The 19,874-nt window shown below is 49.4% G+C and overlaps 1 protein-coding gene across 1 annotated transcript; it reads right to left on the reverse strand.

Moving 5' to 3' along the window:
• Positions 1-1,899: 1,899 nt before the first annotated feature.
• On the reverse strand, positions 1,900-19,073 carry LGALS4 (galectin 4). The gene is made up of 10 exons (XM_079989365.1): positions 18,953-19,073; positions 12,775-12,863; positions 11,440-11,641; positions 10,249-10,409; positions 8,300-8,396; positions 5,925-5,960; positions 4,836-4,865; positions 3,970-4,058; positions 2,788-2,947; positions 1,900-2,179 (listed from the first exon to the last, which is right to left on the reverse strand). Exons 1-10 carry the CDS (start codon positions 18,995-18,997, stop codon positions 2,033-2,035), a joined length of 1,056 nt encoding a protein of 351 aa, XP_079845491.1. The 5' UTR covers positions 18,998-19,073; the 3' UTR covers positions 1,900-2,032.
• Between the last annotated feature and the right edge of the window lie 801 nt (positions 19,074-19,874).

Raw genomic sequence — 19,874 nt, forward strand, 5'->3', positions numbered from 1 at the left:
TAAAGGTACCCCTGACCGTTAGGTCCCGTTTCGAATGACTCTGGGGTTGCGGCGCTCATCTCGCTTTACTGGCGGAGGGAGCCGACATTTGTCCGCAGACAGTTTTTGCGGGTCATGTGGCCAGCATGACTAAGCCACTTCTGGTGAACCAGAGCAGCGCACAGAAATGCCATTTACCTTCCCGCCGGAGCGGTACCTATTTATCTACTTGCACTTTGAGGTGCTTTCGGCAGGAGGTTGGCAGGAGCAGGGACCGAGCAACGGGAGCTCACCCCATTGTGGGGATTCGAACCGCCGACCTTCCGATCGGCAAGCCCAAGAGGCTCAGTGGTTTAGACCACAGCGCCACCCGAGCTAAAAGGGGTTGCCACACTTGCCTGGCTGGAGAAGAAAGCAAGTGGGGCAGGAAGATTCAAGGACAGGGAAACATTTAAACATTTCAGTGCGGCTCACATCTCTCTCTGAGTTTGCATAATGCTTAAGGTAGGTATGTAAGAGGCTTGTTTGTCATTGTATTTTGGAAATGTTCCCTGTAGCGGCATTGTATTATACTTTCTGGATGTCCCATTATCATATTATAATATGTTCTATGTTATAAATGAAGCGCTGCTAGGAGTTATTTCTTTACATTTCCCCATGTGTTCCTAAATTCGGTGTGGCACGCGCAAATTTTTATTTGCGTCCCAGAGAAAAAGGCTTAAGAACCGCTGCTGTAAAGAAATCTGGGTGAATGTTCAACTCAGTCGGCAGAGAACGAGACTGTTAATCTCAGGGTTGTGGGTGCAAGTTCCACGTTGGACGAAACAATTTGTGCCTTGCAGGGGGTTGGACTAGATGACCCTTGGAGTCCCTTCCAATTATTATTATTATTATTATTAATAATAATAATAATAATAATAATAATAATAATAATAATAATAATAAATTTATTTATACTCCGCCCATCTGGCTGGGTTTCCCCAGCCGCTCTGGGCGGCTCACAACAAAAGATTAAAAATACATTAAAACATCAGTCATTAAAAACTTCCCGAAACAGGGCTGCCTTCAGATGTCTTCTAAATGTCAGAAAGTTGTTTATTTCTTTGACATCTGGTGGGAGGGTGTTCCACAGGGCAGGCGCCACCACCGAGAAGGCCCTCTACCTGGTTCCCTGTAACCTCACTTCTCGCAGGCAGGGAACCGCCAGAGCTGGACCTCAGTGTCTGGGCTGAACGATGGGGGTGGAGATGCTCCTTCAGGTATACTGGGCCTTTGAGGCCATTTAGGGCTTTCAAGGTCAGCAGCAACATTTTGAATTGTGCTCGGAAACATACTGGGAGACAATGTAGGTCTTTCAAGACCAATTCTATGAAATGGGCCGTCTGCAAGCACCCTTAGTGTTATGCACTGAGTTGAATAGGATCCAAATGCAGCGGTCTGATTGGTCCTAGAACAATAGGATTCAGAATGCAGCAGTCTGACTGGTCCTAGAACAATAGGGTCCAGAATGCAGAAGTCTGATTGGTCCTAGAACAATACAGCAGTATGATTGGTCCACAGGAGCCACCCAATCCATCTCCAGGTGGAAGTGAATCCGCAACCTGATTGGCCTACAGGAGAATCCCAGAATTAGCCAATCATGTGTGACCCATTGTGTAAATAATGTATATAAAGCAGATATTTTGGGGAAACTTTTCATTCCTCACTACTATGAGCTGAATAAAGAACATGAAATCCACACTCGACTCCGAGTATATTTCACTTAGTCTCTGTTATTTGCCTTTGGGTCTCAGAGTGAAATGAGCAGCCCAAACTCCCCAACTTCCAGCCAGGCTCCCAAGATGTGGCTATTACCATCTTACCGAAAGGAATTCAGGTCTTGCCCTGTTTGTGCAAAGAAGCAGGCACGCAACACACTCCTTCAAAACAAGACGCTTTATTGCAGCTGCCAATTAGAAATTCCATTTCTTCCTTGAGCCAAAGGAGGTGGGGGTTGCATAGAAAATGCAGCTGGGTGCTGGGTGCTTGCGACTCCCTCCCCCTCCTTCTTGGCTCAGTACTGAATGTACGAAAGCTCCACATCTCCGTCGATCTCGAGCGTGTCGATGCGCTGGAAGTTCTGGTAGCGATGGTTGTAGTTGAAGAGCGGTTGGCCGTTGGCAAACACCTTGAAGCGCTGGTTGCCGCAGCGAATGGAAAGCTGTTTCGGGGTGGGGAGAAGGAGAGCGTCAGAAAAGGCCTGTTGGATCGGGCCCATGGCCCACCCAGTCCCTGTTCTCACAGGGGCCAAACCAGATCCCTGTGGGGGAACCCACGAGCAGGAGTCAAAGCCCATGAGCGCTGTCCCTTCTGCCACAGAGCAAGGCTGGCCCCAAGTTAGCTCAATATTTTATTGAGGATCTGTCAATTATTCTGTATGGTTTCTGCTCATAGCTGTCAACTTACAGATATGAAAATAAGGAACCAGCAGCCTCGAAAATCAGGGATCAGGAGCCAAAATAAGGGATTTTCCAAGCACAGTTATGTTCAACTTCTGAGCCCCTTCGAGCCAAAAGCAGAAAGCCCAGCCAGCAGCCAAACGAAGCCTCAAGCGGTGGTTCCCACAGCGCAGCAACCCGGCAAAGGGGATGCAGCAAGGAAAACCACCGTCCCCTCTCCGCTGGGAAGTGCTGAGCAAAGGCGAGTCCCCAGGCAACGCGGCCGATTTGATCGGCACAAGGCATGCAGGCTCCACCCGCCAGTCGTTCTTAACCCCACCATCCCATCCTGGCTGGGGCAGATCTCAGCTCTGGGCAAATGAACACTCACGTCAAAGTATTGCCCGGCTTGGAAGGGGTTGACAGACAGCTCCCGTTCCTCACGTCCCCATTGGCCGTTCAGGAAGCTGTTCCTGACCACAGCGCGCTCATTCATGCGGGGGTTGATGTGCAGGACCGTATCCGGGCCAGCTTTGAAGTTGATCCGGAATCTGGAAGAGGAGGAGGAAGGAAAGGATTTGTAAGAAATTGATCTTTTAGCGCTGCGGCACTTTGGAACTCCCTGCCTATGTACATCAGGCAGGCGCTACCACTCGACTCTGTCAAAAGCTATTTTTGTTTTGATGGGTGTTTAGAATGGTGGCATGCTTTTAGTTTACTAAGTTTTTTAATTTTATTTTCTGGGCGCTTTAACCGTTTTCACTAATAATCTTACCGCTCTGTTTGTTTCGCAAACTGCTTTGAGGTTTTCTGCAACTGTATATCGATTTTATGGCACGAATGAATAAATAAATGAATAAAATAAAAATATCCTCGCTGGGTCAAATCAAAGGCCTCCTGTTTCCTATAGCAGCCCTGCTGGACAACTCTGGGGAGCCCACAAATCAGGGCACAAAGGAAACAGACCCCCACACCCTTGTTAATTTGTCTGCAATTTTTGTTATTCAGAGGTAGAATGCCTCTGACCATGGGGGCTCTGCGTAGCAAGCACGGCTTATTGCAGCTTGCAGGCCTGCCCCCTTTTGTAAATCATTCTAAGTCCATTCTTAAAGCCACCTTTGGGCGCCTGCGCCTGCGTCTTGTCGCGAGTGAATGCCATGTGCTAACTTTTCACAGAAGGAAGGAATCCTTTTGTGTGGCATAACCTGAACCCGTTGCCTGTCAGTTTTCATGGAACAATCTCTGGAGAACCTGAGGCCATGCAGAAGCTGCCGAACTACAGCTGGGAGGTTGCAGGTTCCTCATTCTCTTGCACAGCGCATGAAAAGCCCCATTTTGTTATCACTCTCAGCCTCTAATAGCTCTGGGATTCAGCAAGATGAAACCCGAACCCAGGACTCCTAATTGGGCTGAAGAGCAGTGGGGATCTGAGGCTCCAAGGAGAATCAGGTGGAAAGTGGGTCTAATTGCTGTGAGGGAGTAGTGCACAATGTGTGCATTAATGCCATTCCCTGGTCTAAAAGAAAAGGGCTGCCACTTATTCACGGAAACAGGCAGAAACAGGACAGCTTACTGTTTAGCGTGTGGTGGAATGAATCCTCTCAGCACGATGGTCTTCTTGGATCCCAGCCCTCCGGCGAGGTTGCCTCGGTATGGCACTTGCTGAAACACGAGTTTATAGAGATATATGACGGCGGGAGTTGAAAAGCATATTCATTGCAGGGGGCTGGACTAGATGCCCCCTGGGTCCCTTCCAACTAACACTAAGATTCTACGATTCAAGGCAATATGCAATACTTTCTCAAGCCAGCAGTGTGTCTGGAACACAGGGATGTTTCGGGGCTAAGACAGACAAGCTGGGGAAAATGTGGCCCAAGCTTAGGAGGACATCAGAGCAGCCCTATACCTGGATCAGCCCCAAGGCAGATGCCCATAGGGCATGGTTAGGCAAACTAAGGCCTGGGGACCGGATCTGGCCCAATCGCCTTCTCAATCCGACCCACGGACAGTCCAAGAATCAGCGTGTTTTTACATGAGTAGAATGTGTCCTTGCATTTAAAATTCATCTCTGGGTTATTTGTGAGGCATAGGAATTCGTTCATCCCCCCCCCCCAAAAAAAAAATAGCCCGGCCCCCCACAAGGTCTGAGGGACAGTGGACCGGCCCCCTGCTGAAAAGGTTTGCTGACCCCTGGCATAGGAGAAGCCTGCAAGCAGGAACTGAGCGCAGCAACACTTTTTCCTATTCCAAGCAATTTAACCCTTCTAGCAGCAAGCCAGCAATAAATCACACTGTGAAAGTTGGAGTTAACTCTTTATTAGCCAAAAACACGATCTGCACAGAGCAGGGCCTGAGATGAAGATTGCAGGCTCTGGACTGGCTGAGAATCAGCAAGGAGAGAGAGAAAGGAAGATATCAGCAAATCCCGCTAACACTTACCGGGTGGTAGGAAGCAGGAGCATTCATCACCTGTGAGGGAAGAAACCCCAAAGAGGTCATTTACCTGTTCAGCATCCCCTCAGAGACTCCCAACCTGAATCCCATGAGCACCAGGAAGAAAAAGCCACTGAACCAGCCTTTCTCCTTTTGTTATTTTCATTAATTTATTGCGTTTCTTTCTCATCTTTTCCTCCGGGCAGCCGAAGGTGGCATACACAGTTCTTCCCCTTCTTCCTTTATTCCTCACGACAACCCTGTGAGAGAGGCTAAGCTGAGAGGCAGCTCAGCGGGGATTCGAACTGGGGTCTCACAGGTCTAACACTTTATTCACGTTAAGACTGCTGTTAGCAAAAAATTGGAAGTCTCGATAAATTCCAAGGGTGGAAGAATGGCAGATGAAGATGTTGGACTTTTTGGAGCTAACCGACCTGACTGGAAGAAAATACGGTATCTACTTGCACTTTGACGTGCTTTCGAACTGCTAGGTTGGCAGGAGCGGGGACTGAGCAATGGGAGCTCACCCCGTTGCGGGGATTCGAACCACCGTCCTTCTGATCAGCAAGTCCTAGGCTCTGTGGTTTAACCCACAGCGCCACCTGCGTCCCATATTTGAATAAATATTGTAATATAAAAAACTAGAAATCACTTTGAAAGTACCAAATAGGCCTAGGATTAAATTAGGATTTAATTAAATAAATGGGATTCAGAACAGTAAGAAAAGTGAATAAATTAGATAAGAGCTGGAATGATATTGGAAAGCTGTTACATGCAGATACAAAGAAATTCAGAAGGGAGGGATTTGAGGAAGTCAATTAACAATGTAAATAAAATTTGGGTTTTAAGGGACAGGGGATAAAGGTTATGTTTTTTATTGTTGTGGGGGGGGGTTGTATGTTTTTCTGTTGTTGTTTCTTCTTTTTGTTATGTTGTTTTTGTTATAATTGTGAAAATCTTATATATATATATATATATATATATATATATATATATATATATATATATAAAATTAATCATACTGGTCAGCTCTAAGCAAGTCAGCCTGCTGGGAAAGTTTTATGCTTCTTCCCCCTGTCTATTCGCAGCACTTACGGGAAGGTTGGGAGACGGGTATGCTGGCATCATGCCCTAGAGAGAGAGAGAGAGAAATTATAAAGCGGGGACTAAATTCTGTGCCAGCGTCAAGAGGTTGGCACAATCAGGCATCTGTCTGGTGCCCCAAACCCAAAACAAGTTCAATACCTTGTGACGCAAATACAGTTATCACAATACCCAAAGCAGAACAGCTGAACAATAATAGCTGTGAACATTTTATTGGTTATTTCCTAACGTAAAGGTCTAGCCCAGTATGTGCAACATATATACCGTTCACATATACAGCGTATAACCTATGATAATACATTTCTTCTTTCCTTTTCTTTTTTAATGTACATTTTTATTAGTTTTCACATATATTTTCCAAACAGAACATCTCATCTTATACAACATTTTGGCTATTTTAGCCTGAGACTTCCATCAACCACGTCAAATGGTTTTCAAACCTCATCTCTCAATCTTACATTTCTTATCCTATTACTTTTAATAATCCATAACTTAAAATCCATTCCCATAAATCTTTTCTGCAATATTTCATATAGTTCTGCTTACAAAACTTCTTGTAGTCCTACACGCAAAGTCAGCTGGTTACAATTGTCTTTCAAATAACTTGTATATTTACTCCAATCTTCCAAGAGTTTCTGGTCCCAATACATTTCTTCTTTTCTTCTCTTTTCTTATTGTTTTTTCTTGTGAGTTCCTGTATAACACAATCCTTGTGCCAGCAGTTTACATCAGCTGTGTTGTTCTCGTTACCTTGAGGACTTTTCTAGTTTTACCTAAGGATTCTGTTATACAGGAACTCACAACCAATAAAATGTTCACAATTATTACCGTATTTTTCACTCCATAGGGACGCAGGTGGCGCTGTGGGTTAAAGCCTCAGCGCCTAGGGCTTGCCGATCGAAAGGTCGGCGGTTCGAATCCCTGCGGCGGGGTGCGCTCCCGCTGCTCGGTCCCAGCGCCTGCCAACCTAGCAGTTCGAAAGCACCTCCGGGTGCAAGTAGATAAATAGGGACCGCTTACCAGCGGGAAGGTAAACGGCGTTTCCGTGTGCGGCTCTGGCTCTGGCCAGAGCAGCGATGTCACGCTGGCCACGTGACCCGGAAGTGTCTCCGGACAGCGCTGGCCCCTGGCCTCTTAAGTGAGATGGGCGCACAACCCCAGAGTCTGTCAAGACTGGCCCGTACGGGCAGGGGTACCTTTACCTTTACCTTTTCACTCCATAGGACGCACTTTTTCCCTCTTAAAAACTAAGGGGGAAAGTCTGTGCATCCTATGGAGCGAATGCAGGGGGGAGGCAGGCAGGGAGGCCAGTCAGTCCTTTCTCCCTCCTCGTAGAAATGCCCACAGGAACCACACGCTGCCGAAAGGGTGCGCGGCTCCTGTGGGCTTTTGCAGGAGGTGGGGGAATTACCATAGCCGCGCGCAGCCTCTCTAGCCGGGAGAGGCTGCGCAAGGCTAAAGAGGAAGCCAAGGCAGCGAGCGGGATGAATCGCGCTCGCTGCCTTGGCATCTTTAGCCACGCTTCTTTAGCCATGCTGGAGAGGTTTAGCTCCTGGTTGGAGAGGTTTCGTGGCTATGGCAGAAGCCAAGACAGCCAATGGGATGGATCCCACTGGCTGTCTTGGCTTCTTTGATCTTTGGGGACGGGGGGGGGGACACCTGGGCTTCCCCCGCAGCCCCGAGAAGCTCTGGGAGAAGCGGACGGGCTGCGCGCAGCCCGTCCACTGCTCTTTGGGGCCTGGGGGGAAATAATATTTTTTTCCTTGATTTCCCCCTCTAAAAACTAGGTGTGTCTTGTGTGTCCTATAGAGCGAAAAATACGCCTGTTGTGCTTTGTGTATTGTGGTGCCCCAAACCCATTTGTAGAGAATTTGAAAGCAATTGCTGCTGCCTCAACGAGCAAGAGATCAGAACACAGGAGAATAAATTTTGCAAAAGTGATTTTAAAAAGTGTGGCCTATACGACCATTCAACTGAGGTTGTGGTGCGGCAGAATTTATCAGACCTGCACAGAACTCTCCATTTGGCCTCCCGAGACATAGATATCTATTTGTTCATGTATATCTGCTCCACCTTTTCCTCCAAGTTGCTCAAGGAGGTGTGCGAGGTCCTACCCCCCCCCCCCCCCCGCAGTTTATACTCACAACAACCCTGTGAGGTAGGCTAGGTCCAAGGTCACCCAGTGAGCTTCATGAATGTGCGAGGATTCAAACCCTGGTCGCCTCGCTCACAGCCCGGCGCTCTAACCACTGCGCCACACTGCCTCTCATCCCATCTCCCCAGCACCACACACACCACCCAAACACAACCTGTGCCCTGCCCAGTCCCCGCCCCCTTGAAATTCCCCACCACCTTTCAGTACTTACAGGCATCCCCATTTGTGGATACTGCTGCCCTGGCATTCCCTGCACCGGAAAGAGAAGCAAAGAAGATTGAAGCAATTGGGGGGGGGGGGGCTTTCGTCTGCATCCACTTCATGGCTGGGGAAGCAGCGGGTCTCTTCCCGAAATTTGGGTCTCTGTCTGTCTTCGGACTACAATTCCCATCATCCCTGACCACTGGCCTCGCTAGCTGGAGACGATGGGAGTTGTAGTTCAAAAACAGTTTGGGGAACCCTGCTCTATATCAGCGACGGGGAGCCTGCAGCCTTCCAGATTTTGCTGGACTACAACTCCCATCAACCCCTGACCATTGGCCGATTGGCTGGGGCAGCTGGAAGTTGCGGTCCAACCACATCTGGAAGAAGAAGAGTTTGGATTTGATATCCCGCTTTATCACTACCTGAAGGAGTCTCAAAGCGGCTAACATTCTCCTTTCCCTTCCTCCCCCACAACAAACACTCTGTGAGGTGAGTGGGGCTGAGAGACTTCAGAGAAGTGTGACTGGCCCAAGGTCACCCAGCAGCTGCATGTGGAGGAGCGGGGAAGCGAACCCGGTTCACCAGATTACGAGACTACCACTCTTAACCACTACACCACACTGGCTTCCCCAACTCAGGAGGAGAGGGAGCGAATGTCATCTCTCTCCTGCTCTGCTCAAAGTCAAGGAGCCTAGAACTCGAGGCCAATCAAGCTGTTTTCGTGGGTTTGGAGTGGTGTCAGTCTGGATGATGCCCTAAGTCCCTCCCAATTCTTGGGGTCCTGTACCCAGTGAGGGTTGCCACTATTTGGGCACCTATGGCAGAAATGGCCATGGACACCTTTCCCCTTCTCCCCAGTAGAGAGCAGTGGTACCTCGGGTTACAAACACCTCAGGTTACAGACTCCTCTAACCCAGAAGTAGTACCTCAGGTTGAGAACTTTGCCCCAGGATGAGAACGGAAATCGGGTGCCAGCGGCGCAGCGGCAGCAGGAGGCCCCAGTAGAGAAAACACGCCTCAGGTTAAGAACGGTTTCAGGTTAAGAACAGACCTCCGGAACGATTTAAGTTTGTAACCCAAGGTACCACTCTATTTCATTTTGTGACTCTTAACAGGGCCGGCTCTACCGTTGGGTAGAGTGAAGCAGCCACCTCAGCTGGTTTTGGGCCATCGCAAAGAGGCAGCAAATTGATAGCTGTTTATTGCTGCTTCATTTTCGCTGCTTGTGGATCTGCTGTTTTCCGTTCCTCGATCTTAAGTTCAGTTCTCCGGACTCCTGCAGCAATTTGCAATTTTAACCCTCATGAAAACTCGCCAGCATCTTAGTGCAAATTTCTCCTAGCAAGCACTATTTAATATGCAGTACTGGCTAACCCATTTTGGAAGCTGTTTCTCCCTTATATGCCATCTACTCTATTGCGTTAACTCTTATTCGCTCTTGCATGCATTTTGTGAAATGCTGGATGTTTGGAGAACCACCCTGCAAAATTCAGGGTAGTGTGAATTTTGCAGAAGGGCTGTGTTTCGCTTTTCGTATTGTTTCGGATTTGCCATCAAATGGAAATGGAATCAAAGTCCACCCCCATCTCTACTTAGGAGTGGGAGACCTCAGGCCTGGGGGCCAAATGTGGGCCTTGAGAACTCTTTATCTGGCCTCTAGCACTCTCCCCAAGCCTTGACCCATCTCCTTAGGCCACATCCCCTCTCCTTAGGCCACTCCCACACAGACCACACCCCTATCTACAATTCCTGCTTTGCAACCTCCTTTTTGCCTTCCTGGAATGTGTCTTTGAACTCTGATAAAGATTCTCGCTTGCCTGATTAGATGATAGGGAGGGTGTGTTTCCGCATGAGAGTAAACTAGCATCCATTGCTCCACCCACTTTTGCTTCTGACCCCTCCCACTGCTACCACGTGGCGCCCTGGAAACTTGTTCAGAAGGGTGAAAATGGTCCCCTTCCACGATCTCGGATGCTCACCCCGCCTCCCATCATGGCTCCTCCTCCGATGGTGGTCACCGACTGCAGCTCCAAGTCGCCATTGGCCTGCACAGCCTGGACTCGCTCAGGAGGGATCCTGTGGCCGAAGGTGCAGAAGGGGTTCCTGTTCACAAGGATCTGCCGGGACACAAATGAGCCCATTTGCAGCCCACCGAGAGTCTGCCCCCCATCATTTCAGCCCCTCCATTCCATTCCTACCCCATCTCCCACTTTCCTTCACACCCAGCAACCCTACTGAAGAGCGAGCCAGCAATAAATCACACTGAGAAAGTTGGAGCGAACTATTAGCAAAGACACAGGGGTGTCGGGCCTAACGGGCACAGCAGCTTGTCTCCAGTCGGTCTTGCCACTCTGAAGCGGTTGCTGAGACCAAAGGTCCCAGCCTCCCCACAGATGCTTAAGTCCCCTTGTCTCCAGGGTTCCCCCCCCCAAGCAATTGGAGACTGTGCCTGCATGAAGCCAACCTCTCCTACGCCCTGTTCATGCCTCTTCTGGACCTGGGAGAAAAGCAGATCTGAGAGAAAAGCTTATCGCAGCAGGAGGGTGGGGCGCGCATCTGTAGAATGGCAATTTATATTGGTCTCATCATGGTATGTTTGCACTAGTTTGCACATTTTGCATAATTACACAGATGTCAAATATTGTTGAACATTCCATGGCATCAGATTAGGAGGCTGCTATTTAACCTATGAGGGACGCGGGTGGCGCTGTGGGTTAAATCAGAAGGCCGATCAGAAGGTCGGCGGTTCGGATCCCCACGACGGGGTGAGCTCCCGTTGCTCAGTCCCTGCTCCTGCCAACCTAGCAGTTCGAAAGCACCTCAAAGTGCAAGTAGATAAATAGGTACTGCTCCGGCGGGAAGGTAAACGGCGTTTCCGTGCGCTGCTCTGGTTCGCCAGAAGCAGCTTAGTCATGCTGGCCACATGACCCGGAAGCTGTACGCCAGCTCCCTCGGGCAATAAAGCGAGATGAGCACCGCAACCCCAGAGTCGGTCATGACTGGACCTAATGGTCAGGGGTCCCTTTACCTATTTAACCTGTTGTGTACAGACATCAGCATCTCCTGCATTCAGGCTGAACGGACGGCGAACTCTGGGACCTGCACAGAGAATCGGTGGGTCTGACACCCTTGGGTGCTCACACAAACCTGGTATCCGTCGGGGTTGACTATGATGATGACCTCGAAGTGTGAACCCTTTTGCAGGGGCATGCTATGGTGTTCCTCCTTGCCCCACTTGCCCCCTTGGAAGGTGTTCAAGACGACCTTGTCTTTGCCATCAAAGCGAGGGTTGAAGTGCAGTGCAATGTCGGCCCCGTCATTCATGCCACAGACAAAGTTCAGGCTGAATCTGGAAACCATGGATGGAAATAAACGGGGAAAACAATAAAATGTAGTCAGAGGGCAACCTGTTTGCTGTTATACTGTGATGCCGACATTTTCCACCCCACTTCCCATAAGGCTTGATTCACACTGAATTTGGCATCCTTCAAAGGGTGGCTTCCGTTTAAATAACAATAGGCAAGTTACTAGCCCTCATTGCTCATATATATGTAGCAAGTTACTAGTCCTTGCTTTGGAATACGATTCAAAAAATGTAAGGAGCAAGTTCTAAGGCTAAAGTATCTGAAGCTAAAATGCGCACATTTTGGAAAACTGCTTTGAGGTTTTATTAAAGCCCTAAACGGCCTCGGTCCTGTATACCTGAAGGAGTGTCTCCACCCCCATCTTTCTGCGCGGACACTGAGGTCCAGCACTGAGGGCCTTCTGGCGGTTCCCTCATTGTGAGAAGTGAGGTTACAGGGAACCAGACAGAGGGCCTTCTCGGTGGTGGTGCCCGCCCTGTGGAACGCCCTCCCACCAGATGTGAAGGAAATAAGCAGCTATCTTCTTTTTAAAAGACATCTGAAGGCAGCCCTGTTTAGGGAAGTTTTTAATATTTAATGCTGTACTGTTTTTAACACTTGATTGGAAGCCGCCCAGAGTGGCTGGGGAAACAAATATTCTATTTGATAAAATGTATATACCACTTGAGTGTAAAAAAACCCCCCACCTCAAAGCAGTTCCCAAACATAATAAAAGAATAAAATTCTCAGTAAGAGCAGTTTATAAGCATTCGAAAAACAATTAAAATCAACGATAAGCTGAAAACAGGTTAAACACATGTCCAACATTCTACATGTCTGGATAAATTTGCCTTTTTTTAAAAAAAAATAAAAGATGATGTTTGGGGCATTTGCTAAAAAAGAGTAAACTGAAGGCGTCAATAGGCGGGCAGTTCCAAAGTGCATGTGCTGCCACACTAAAATATTTCATACAAATGTGGAAAGGGGTGTTTTGTGGCACCTGTAAGGATGCCGGTTCTGCAGATCAAAAGCAGTTGAGAGGGCATAGAAGGGCTCAGGTGATCTCGCAGGTAAGCTGGTCCGAGGTGGTCAGTCCTAGTTCTGTGGCCACCCCTCCTACCCAGAAAGGACCCCTTACCTCTTGGTATGTTGTGGCACCATCCCTGCCACATATATGGACATGCCAGGGCGAAGTCCACCGGGGACCGGCTGGGTATGAGGGAGGGGCTGAAAGACAAGAGGTTTGGGGGGGTGAGAGATGCAATATATATGGTTACCAGAATCTTTTCAATGAATCTGGGGACACTTAAAAAAAAAAAAATTACATGCAGAGACATCACCTTGCCAACAAAGGACCGTATAGTTAAAGCTATGTTTTTTCTAGTACAGTGGTACCTCGGGTTAAGAACTTAATTCATTCTGGAGGTCCGTTCTTAACCTGAAACTGTTCTTAACCTGAAGCACCACTTTAGCTAATGGGGCCTCCCGCTGCTGCCGCGCCACGGGAGCATGATTTCTGTTCTCATCCTGAAGCAAAGTTCTTAACCCGAGGTACTATTTCTGCGTTAGCGGAGTCTGTAACCTGAAGTGTCTGTAACCTGAAGCGTATGTAACCCGAGGTACCACTGTAGTGATGTATGGAAGTGAGAGCTGGACCATAAAGAAGGCTGATCGCCGAAGAATGGATGCTTTTGAATTCTGGTGCTGGGGGAGACTCTTGAGAGTCCCATGGACTGCAAGAAGATCAAACCGACCCATTCTGAAGGAAATCAGCCCTGAGTGCTCACTGGAAGGACAGATCCTGAAGCTGAGGCTCCAAGACTTTGGCCACCTCATGAGAAGAGAAGACTCCCTGGAAAAGACCCTAATGTTGGGAAAGATGGAGGGCACAAGGAGAAGGGGACGACAGAGGACGAGATGGTTGGACAGTGTTCTCGAAGCTACCAGCATGAGTGTGACCAAACTGCGGGAGGCAGTGGAAGACAGGAGTGCCTGGCGTGCTCTGGTCCAGGGGGTCACGAAGAGTCGGACACGACTAAACGACAACATGCTTTATTATCCCTAATTACATCTATACATTAGCTGTTTTGCTGTCTTGAGAAGTCCGGAGGAGGAGAGAAACCTGGGGGGAGTGGAGTTAGAAGCAGCGTTTGAGAATACGACGGTGGGATGATCACAGAATCACAGATTTGGAAAGGATCTCTGAGGGGCATCTAGGCCAACCCCCTGCAATGGAGCTACTGTATTTTTCACTCCATAGGACACACTTTTTCCCTCTTAAAAACTGAGGGGAAAAGTCTGTGCGTCCTATGGAGCGAATGCAGGGGGGGGGAGGCAGGCAGGAGAAGCCCCCAAGAGCCTCACACAAGCTTCGCGCGGCTCTTGCAGGCTTTTCCCCAGGAGGGAGAAGGGACCGCCGCTCCCCAACCTGTTCTGGGGGCAGGGGAAGCTCGGGCTTCCCCCGCCCCCAGCCCCGCAAGCTCTGGGAGTGGAGGCAGGCTGCCTGGAACCCCCAGAGCGTAGCGGCAGTTCGCACTGCGCTGCGGGTGCTTCAGGCGGCTATCCGCAAGCCTTCGGAGTGCAGCAGGAGTTCTCGCTTGCGGATAGCCGCCTGAAGCCTGCAGAGCGAGAGGGGTTGGTGCACACCGATCCCTCTTGCTCTCCAGGCTTGGCTTCGCTGGAGAGGCGCTGCACAGTTTTCCCTCTCTGCGCAGCGCCCCTTCAGCAAAGCGGGAGGAAAAATGGAAGGGGCTCCGTTTCTCCTGCTGCTTCGCTGAAAGGGCTTTGAGCAGAGAGGAGGAGATTCCCCCCCCCCCTGTTCTCCCCCTCCTATGGTCCGGTGCGGCCTATAGAGCGAAAAATACGGTACTTCAATTTAAGCAGCCTCAACTTAAAAGAACATAAGGCTTCCCTGTTCTAATTTGACTTCTGTATTCCCGGCCATCAGGGACACGCTCTCGTTCACAGTCTCTCACACTCAGCTGCCCGGCTCGTCGCCAGCTCTACCGCTACTCCAGTTGGGGATTGAAGTCATTTCACCCCTCTGCGCCTTGCCCAGCAGAGAAACCGTGCCCCTTGCGCCCCTCCTGGACAACTGTGTGCCACCCGCCCTTGACTCTCGAGCCTCCCCCAATCTCCTGCCCCCTTCCTCCTTTGTTTTGAGAGTTTCACAGGGTGCGAAAGAGGAGCTTTGCACCTTGCCCAGCAGAGAAACTGCCCGTCTTGCCTGGGCAACGGACGCCCACCTGCAATCTCTTCTCTTCCTACCCCTCCATCTGCGTATTACTTCAGGAGAGCAGGGTGTCATGTTTCCCGGGGACATTTAATGAAATCCGGGGACATTCCGGGGATGGAATTTGTCTGGGGACAGATTTGCAAATCCGGGGACTGTCCCCGGAAAACGGGGACGTCTGGTAACCCTACAATATACCGAGATCCAAGTTCATGCATCTGAGGTAAAGGTAAAGGGACCCCTGACCATTAGGTCCAGTCGTGGACGACTCTGGGGTTGCGGCGCTCATCTTGCTTTATTGGCCGAGGGAGCCGGCGTACAGCTTCCAGGTCATCTGGCCAGCATGACTAAGCCGCTTCTGGTGAAGCAGAGCAGCGCACGGAAACGCCGTTTATCTTCCCGCCGGAGCGGTACCTATTTATCTACTTGCACTTTGATGTGCTTTCGAACTGCTAGGTTGGCAGGAGCTGGGACCGAACAACAGGTGCTCACTCCGTCGCGGGGATTCGAACCACCAACCTTCTGATCAGCAAGTTCTAGCCTCTGTGGTTTAACCCACAGCGCCACCCGCGTCCCTTTCATGCACCTGAACCAGCCTGCAAAAAATGTATTTGGTGGCTATTCTCTGACTCCACTGTCGAGAGGCCGTAATTCTTCTAAATGCCTGTTTCTGGAAACCACACGAGGAGAGAGGGCTCCTGCGTTCGAATCCTGCTTACGGCTTTCCCACAGGGATCTGGATGGGTGCTGGGCGAATTGGGCCACTGGCTCTTCTGCTCTTCTTATGTATACCAGGACAAAAAGGTGCCTATCTGGGGAACCCTGCACTCAAAGCCCTGAGCGTTTTCCCCGATAACCTTTTCTTTATTTTTATTTCAAAACAGGTTCAGAAATTGTGGAGGATTGTACTTAAGACTGGGAAACCGAGAACTCGGAATGGCCTTAGCTGCCAGCTCATCCTTTGCTTTGCAAGATCGGTTGGGAATCTGCAGAAAGTGCCATGTTAATTATTAAGCCATCCAGCTATGAAACGGACTCGCTTAGGGTGGAGCAGGCTGGCTGAGGTCCAAGCTGCAAATGAGTTCTGCTTTTATCCACAGGATCTGAACTTGGGAAAGGTGCGTTGAGGAAGAGGTCGGCTGGATGGCTGAATGGCCACGTACCCTTATCAGATCTTTGCACGCACGGAACTAAAACGAAAAAACCAAGGAAGGGGAACATTTCCGCCAGCTGGGTCGGACTGGCGAGATCAGGATCCAGGATGGGCATCATTGATTGAAGTGCCTTCCCCACCCCCATATGAAGGAAGGCATAGGCCTTGTTGTGTTAACCCAATGGCCCCCCTAGCCGTGCATTAGGGAGCCGGGCTCAAACACTATGCTAGTGTAAGAAGAACACATGGATTAAACAAAATTCAAACACTTCAAATTCCTGGCTAAAAGGGAAATTGGAACAGGTGCATTATATACCTGGCAAAGTCTCCATCAGGAAAAGCAGCACTGGAGCGAACCAGGCAAAGGGCCTTCTTGGTGGTGGCACCCGCCCTGTGGAATGCCCTCCCACCAGATGTCAAAGGAAAAAAACAACTAGCAGACTTTTAGAAGACATCTGAAGGCAGCCCTGTATAGGGAAGCTTTTAATATCTGAAGGACTATATAATATTTTGTTGGAAGCTGCCCAGAGTGGGGTGTAAATAATGGGTGGGGTATAAATAATAAATTATTATTACAGTTATACCTCGGGTTAAATATGCTTCTGGTTGAGCGTTTCCAGGTTACACTCCACCGTGACCCGGAACTAACGGAACGTGTTATTTCCAGGTTTTGTCACCCACGTATGCGCAGACACTCAAAATGACATCACGCGCATGCGCGGAAGCGGCGAAACGTGAGCTGCGCATGCGCAGACGCATGTTACGTTCTACTCAGGGTGCGAATGGGGCTCCGGAACAGATCCTGTTCGCATCCAAAGGTACCACTCTATTATTATTATTATGTTAAAAAGGTAAAGGTAAAGGACCCCTGACAGATAAGTCCAGTCGCGAATGACTCTGGGGTTGTGGCGCTCATCTCGCTTTACTGGCCAAGGGAGCCGACATTTGTCCACAGACAGTTTTTCCAGGTCATGTGGCCAGCATGACTAAGCCGCTTCTGGCGAAACCAGAGCAGCGCACGGAAGCGCGTTTAGGACCTTGAAAAATGCTCAGTTCGCTGCATTGAGTAAATTGACCGGTTTTTAGGACTTTTCTTCCCCTCCTTGACAAATTGTCTCCTGGGGGAAATCTCTGTGCATTGCAAAGGATTCTGGGACATAGTCCGGGATGCTGCCCAGGTCAGAGTCAGGAGTCAACCTTACTGGCACATCCCGAGGTCTGCGCCAAAGTTGGCTTCCCGACTTTGAACTCCTTTGGGGGGGGGTCAGTCCTTGTCCTGTTTTGCTTTCCCCTGGTTCTTACCATCTGCTCACCTGCCCCCCCCCCACAAGTGAGCAAGCAAGCAAGGAGTGGAGATAGGCAGAGGAGCAGGAACTCAGAAAGAGTGGAAGCAGTGGCAACCGAAGGATTTCTAGAGGGGCATTACCCAGCGTTTTGCATTTGACTTGTGCCGTTTTTAAACTATATTGAGTTTAAACTATATTGAGGCCTGGCATTATTTATATTGTGTGAACGCAGGTGGCGCTGTGGGTTAAACCACAGAGCCTAGGACTTGCCGATCAGAAGGTCGGCGGTTCGAATCCCCGCGACGGGGTGAGCTCCCGTTGCTCGGTCCCTGCTCCTGCCAACCTAGCAGTTCGAAAGCACACCAGTGCAAGTAGATAAATAGGTACCGCTCTGGCAGGAAGGTAAACGGCGTTTCCGTGCGCTGCTCTGGTTCGCCAGAAACGGCTTATCATACTGGCCACAGGATCTGGAAGCTGTACGCCGGCTCTCTCGGCCAATAAAGCGAGATGAGTGCCGCAACCCCAGAGTTGGTAACGACTGGACCTAATGGTCAGGGGTCCCTTTACCTTTACTAATTTTAATAAAAGTGCAACCAAGGGAGTGGGGAGGACACGCAGGTATGTCAGTGGAGTGCGTTCTGTGTCACAATTGTCGTGACTTCCGGCACCCTTAATAAAATAGACAGCAGGTCACCGGTGTCAAAGCCATTTGCTAGGACAGTTCAATGGCCTAAAATCCCAGGCACCAGTTGCGGCGAGTGCTCTCTAAAGGAACTGCGCATACTTTCGTTCATGGTGCCCTGGCAGTTCTTAGACTGGGGGAGTGGGGAGTTTTGTTCTCAAACGGAGTGCTTGAACTGAACTCCAGGCAGTGCAAGCTTCAGAAATGCACAGAACTCTTGGATAAAACGGTAGCAAATTCTTCTCCAGAGAGAGAATGCGTGTGAGTCGGGCAAGGTTACTTATCAATACAAATCTACAGTAACCTCAGACAGGAAAAGCTGTTTGTGATACAAATTGAAATGAAATTTAAAGGCGCCTTAGAGGCCGCTCTGCCAAATGCTTCTGTTTGATTTAAATAAATAAATAAATAAATAAACGAGGGCTGGTCCACACTTCCCTCTGAGCTTTAAAGCTCCGTGTCCAAGCGCTCTCTCTCTCTTTTGCTCTGGAGTTTTCCCCACGATAACCTGATCTTTAAATGTGAATTGGAGCCAACTGCAATTCGCAGGAGACGCGAATTATCGTTCGTGGCGCTTCAACTTTAAAGAGCTGGGTTGTTGTTTTTTTTGAGGGGGGGGGAGCTCTGGGCCAAAAGAGAGAGAGACAGAGAGCTCAAACACAGAGCTATAATAGCATGAAGCTGTGCCTGCATAGAGCAGGGCAAAAGGTGGCTATTATTATTATTATTATTATTATTATTATTATTATTATTAGCACCCTGCCCATTTGACTGGGTAAGTGCAAATGAGCTATAAGTTAAACAGAACAATTGCATTTTTAAAATCCCAGAGCAGGTCTTGGGGGGGGGGGGCGGAGAAAGGGAATGGAATACTCAGGTTAAGTGACGGCAAATTTTATTCTTTTCTTGCAGAGAATACGGGAGCACAGATTGCGCAGGGAGAGATGGAGGCGGAAGGCTTACCGGGTTGTAGGTGGGCATGTAACCGGGTGCTGGGACGAAAGCCATGGTACTGCAGTCTGACTTCTGCTCAGATGTGGATCAAGACCGGCTGCAGGAAAACCACCCAGAGCCACCCGGAATACTTTTATAGCACATGGCTCAAAAGGGGTGGAGCAGCCAGGAGGTCTGGCCAGGACCCACCCATCTCAACAGGTGTGGAGCTCACCTGTCTTATCCTCAGCCCAGACTGAGGACGCAGTTGGGGAGGGGGGGAACCTCGTTGGCTGTTCCGCAATGGAAAATTCGGGGGTTTTGCTCCTATTTTGGACTGCCTAGTGGTTGCAGCAAGGAAATAGGTGGTCACCAGGGTTTAGTGCTGCAGAGAGAGATTTGTCAATCCGTCTGGGCTGCTCTGGTGCTTTTAACAGCCCAGCAGGCAGAAATCTCACAGGCCAAGCTTTCCATTTTGCTTTCCTCCGTGCCTGGAAAACGGTTTCACCCGTGAAACGTCTGTAGATCAGTAGCTCACCTGGAATAAATTTTGCAGGGGGCTGGGGAAATGATTCGCCTAGCTGCAGAGGAGATCTACTGGATTCAGGGCAAGAAGAACGAGAGCTGTTGGCCACTGTTTCTTTGCTAAGAGCCAATCAGCTCTGAAGAATACGCAATACTAGTTATCCTTAAAAGTTTGTGGTCGTGTGAGTGGGACACAGGCGCTTAGAGAGTTAGGGCACCTCACACAATTCCCACAAGGGCAGTTTCGGACATCAGAAAGGTGCCAGAGCAGATATGGGTGTTTTAGAGCTTGGGTAATTTTAGCCCCCAAACTCATCACATCCCCAAGCATCCAGGAAAAAATGGGACATCCTGTTTTCTCACATGAGAGCACAGCAGTCATTTGGAGTGTCGAGATCTTGTGCAATTCCACACTGATATCTTACCC

This window comes from Podarcis cretensis (genome assembly GCF_951804945.1).
Source record: "Podarcis cretensis genome assembly, chromosome: 8".
Taxonomy (NCBI): domain Eukaryota; kingdom Metazoa; phylum Chordata; class Lepidosauria; order Squamata; family Lacertidae; genus Podarcis; species Podarcis cretensis.

Bases quoted from the DNA above. Each gene is read 5' to 3' on its own strand.
- LGALS4 (XM_079989365.1), bottom strand. From the start codon at position 18,997: ATGGCTTTCGTCCCAGCACCCGGTTACATGCCCACCTACAACCCG. The intron at 11,642-12,774 runs GTAAGGGGTCCT...CATGGTTTCCAG, and splicing joins GTGCCACAACATACCAAGAG to ATTCAGCCTGAACTTTGTCT. The intron at 2,180-2,787 runs GTGAGTGTTCAT...ACCCCGAAACAG, and splicing joins AAGCCGGGCAATACTTTGAC to CTTTCCATTCGCTGCGGCAA.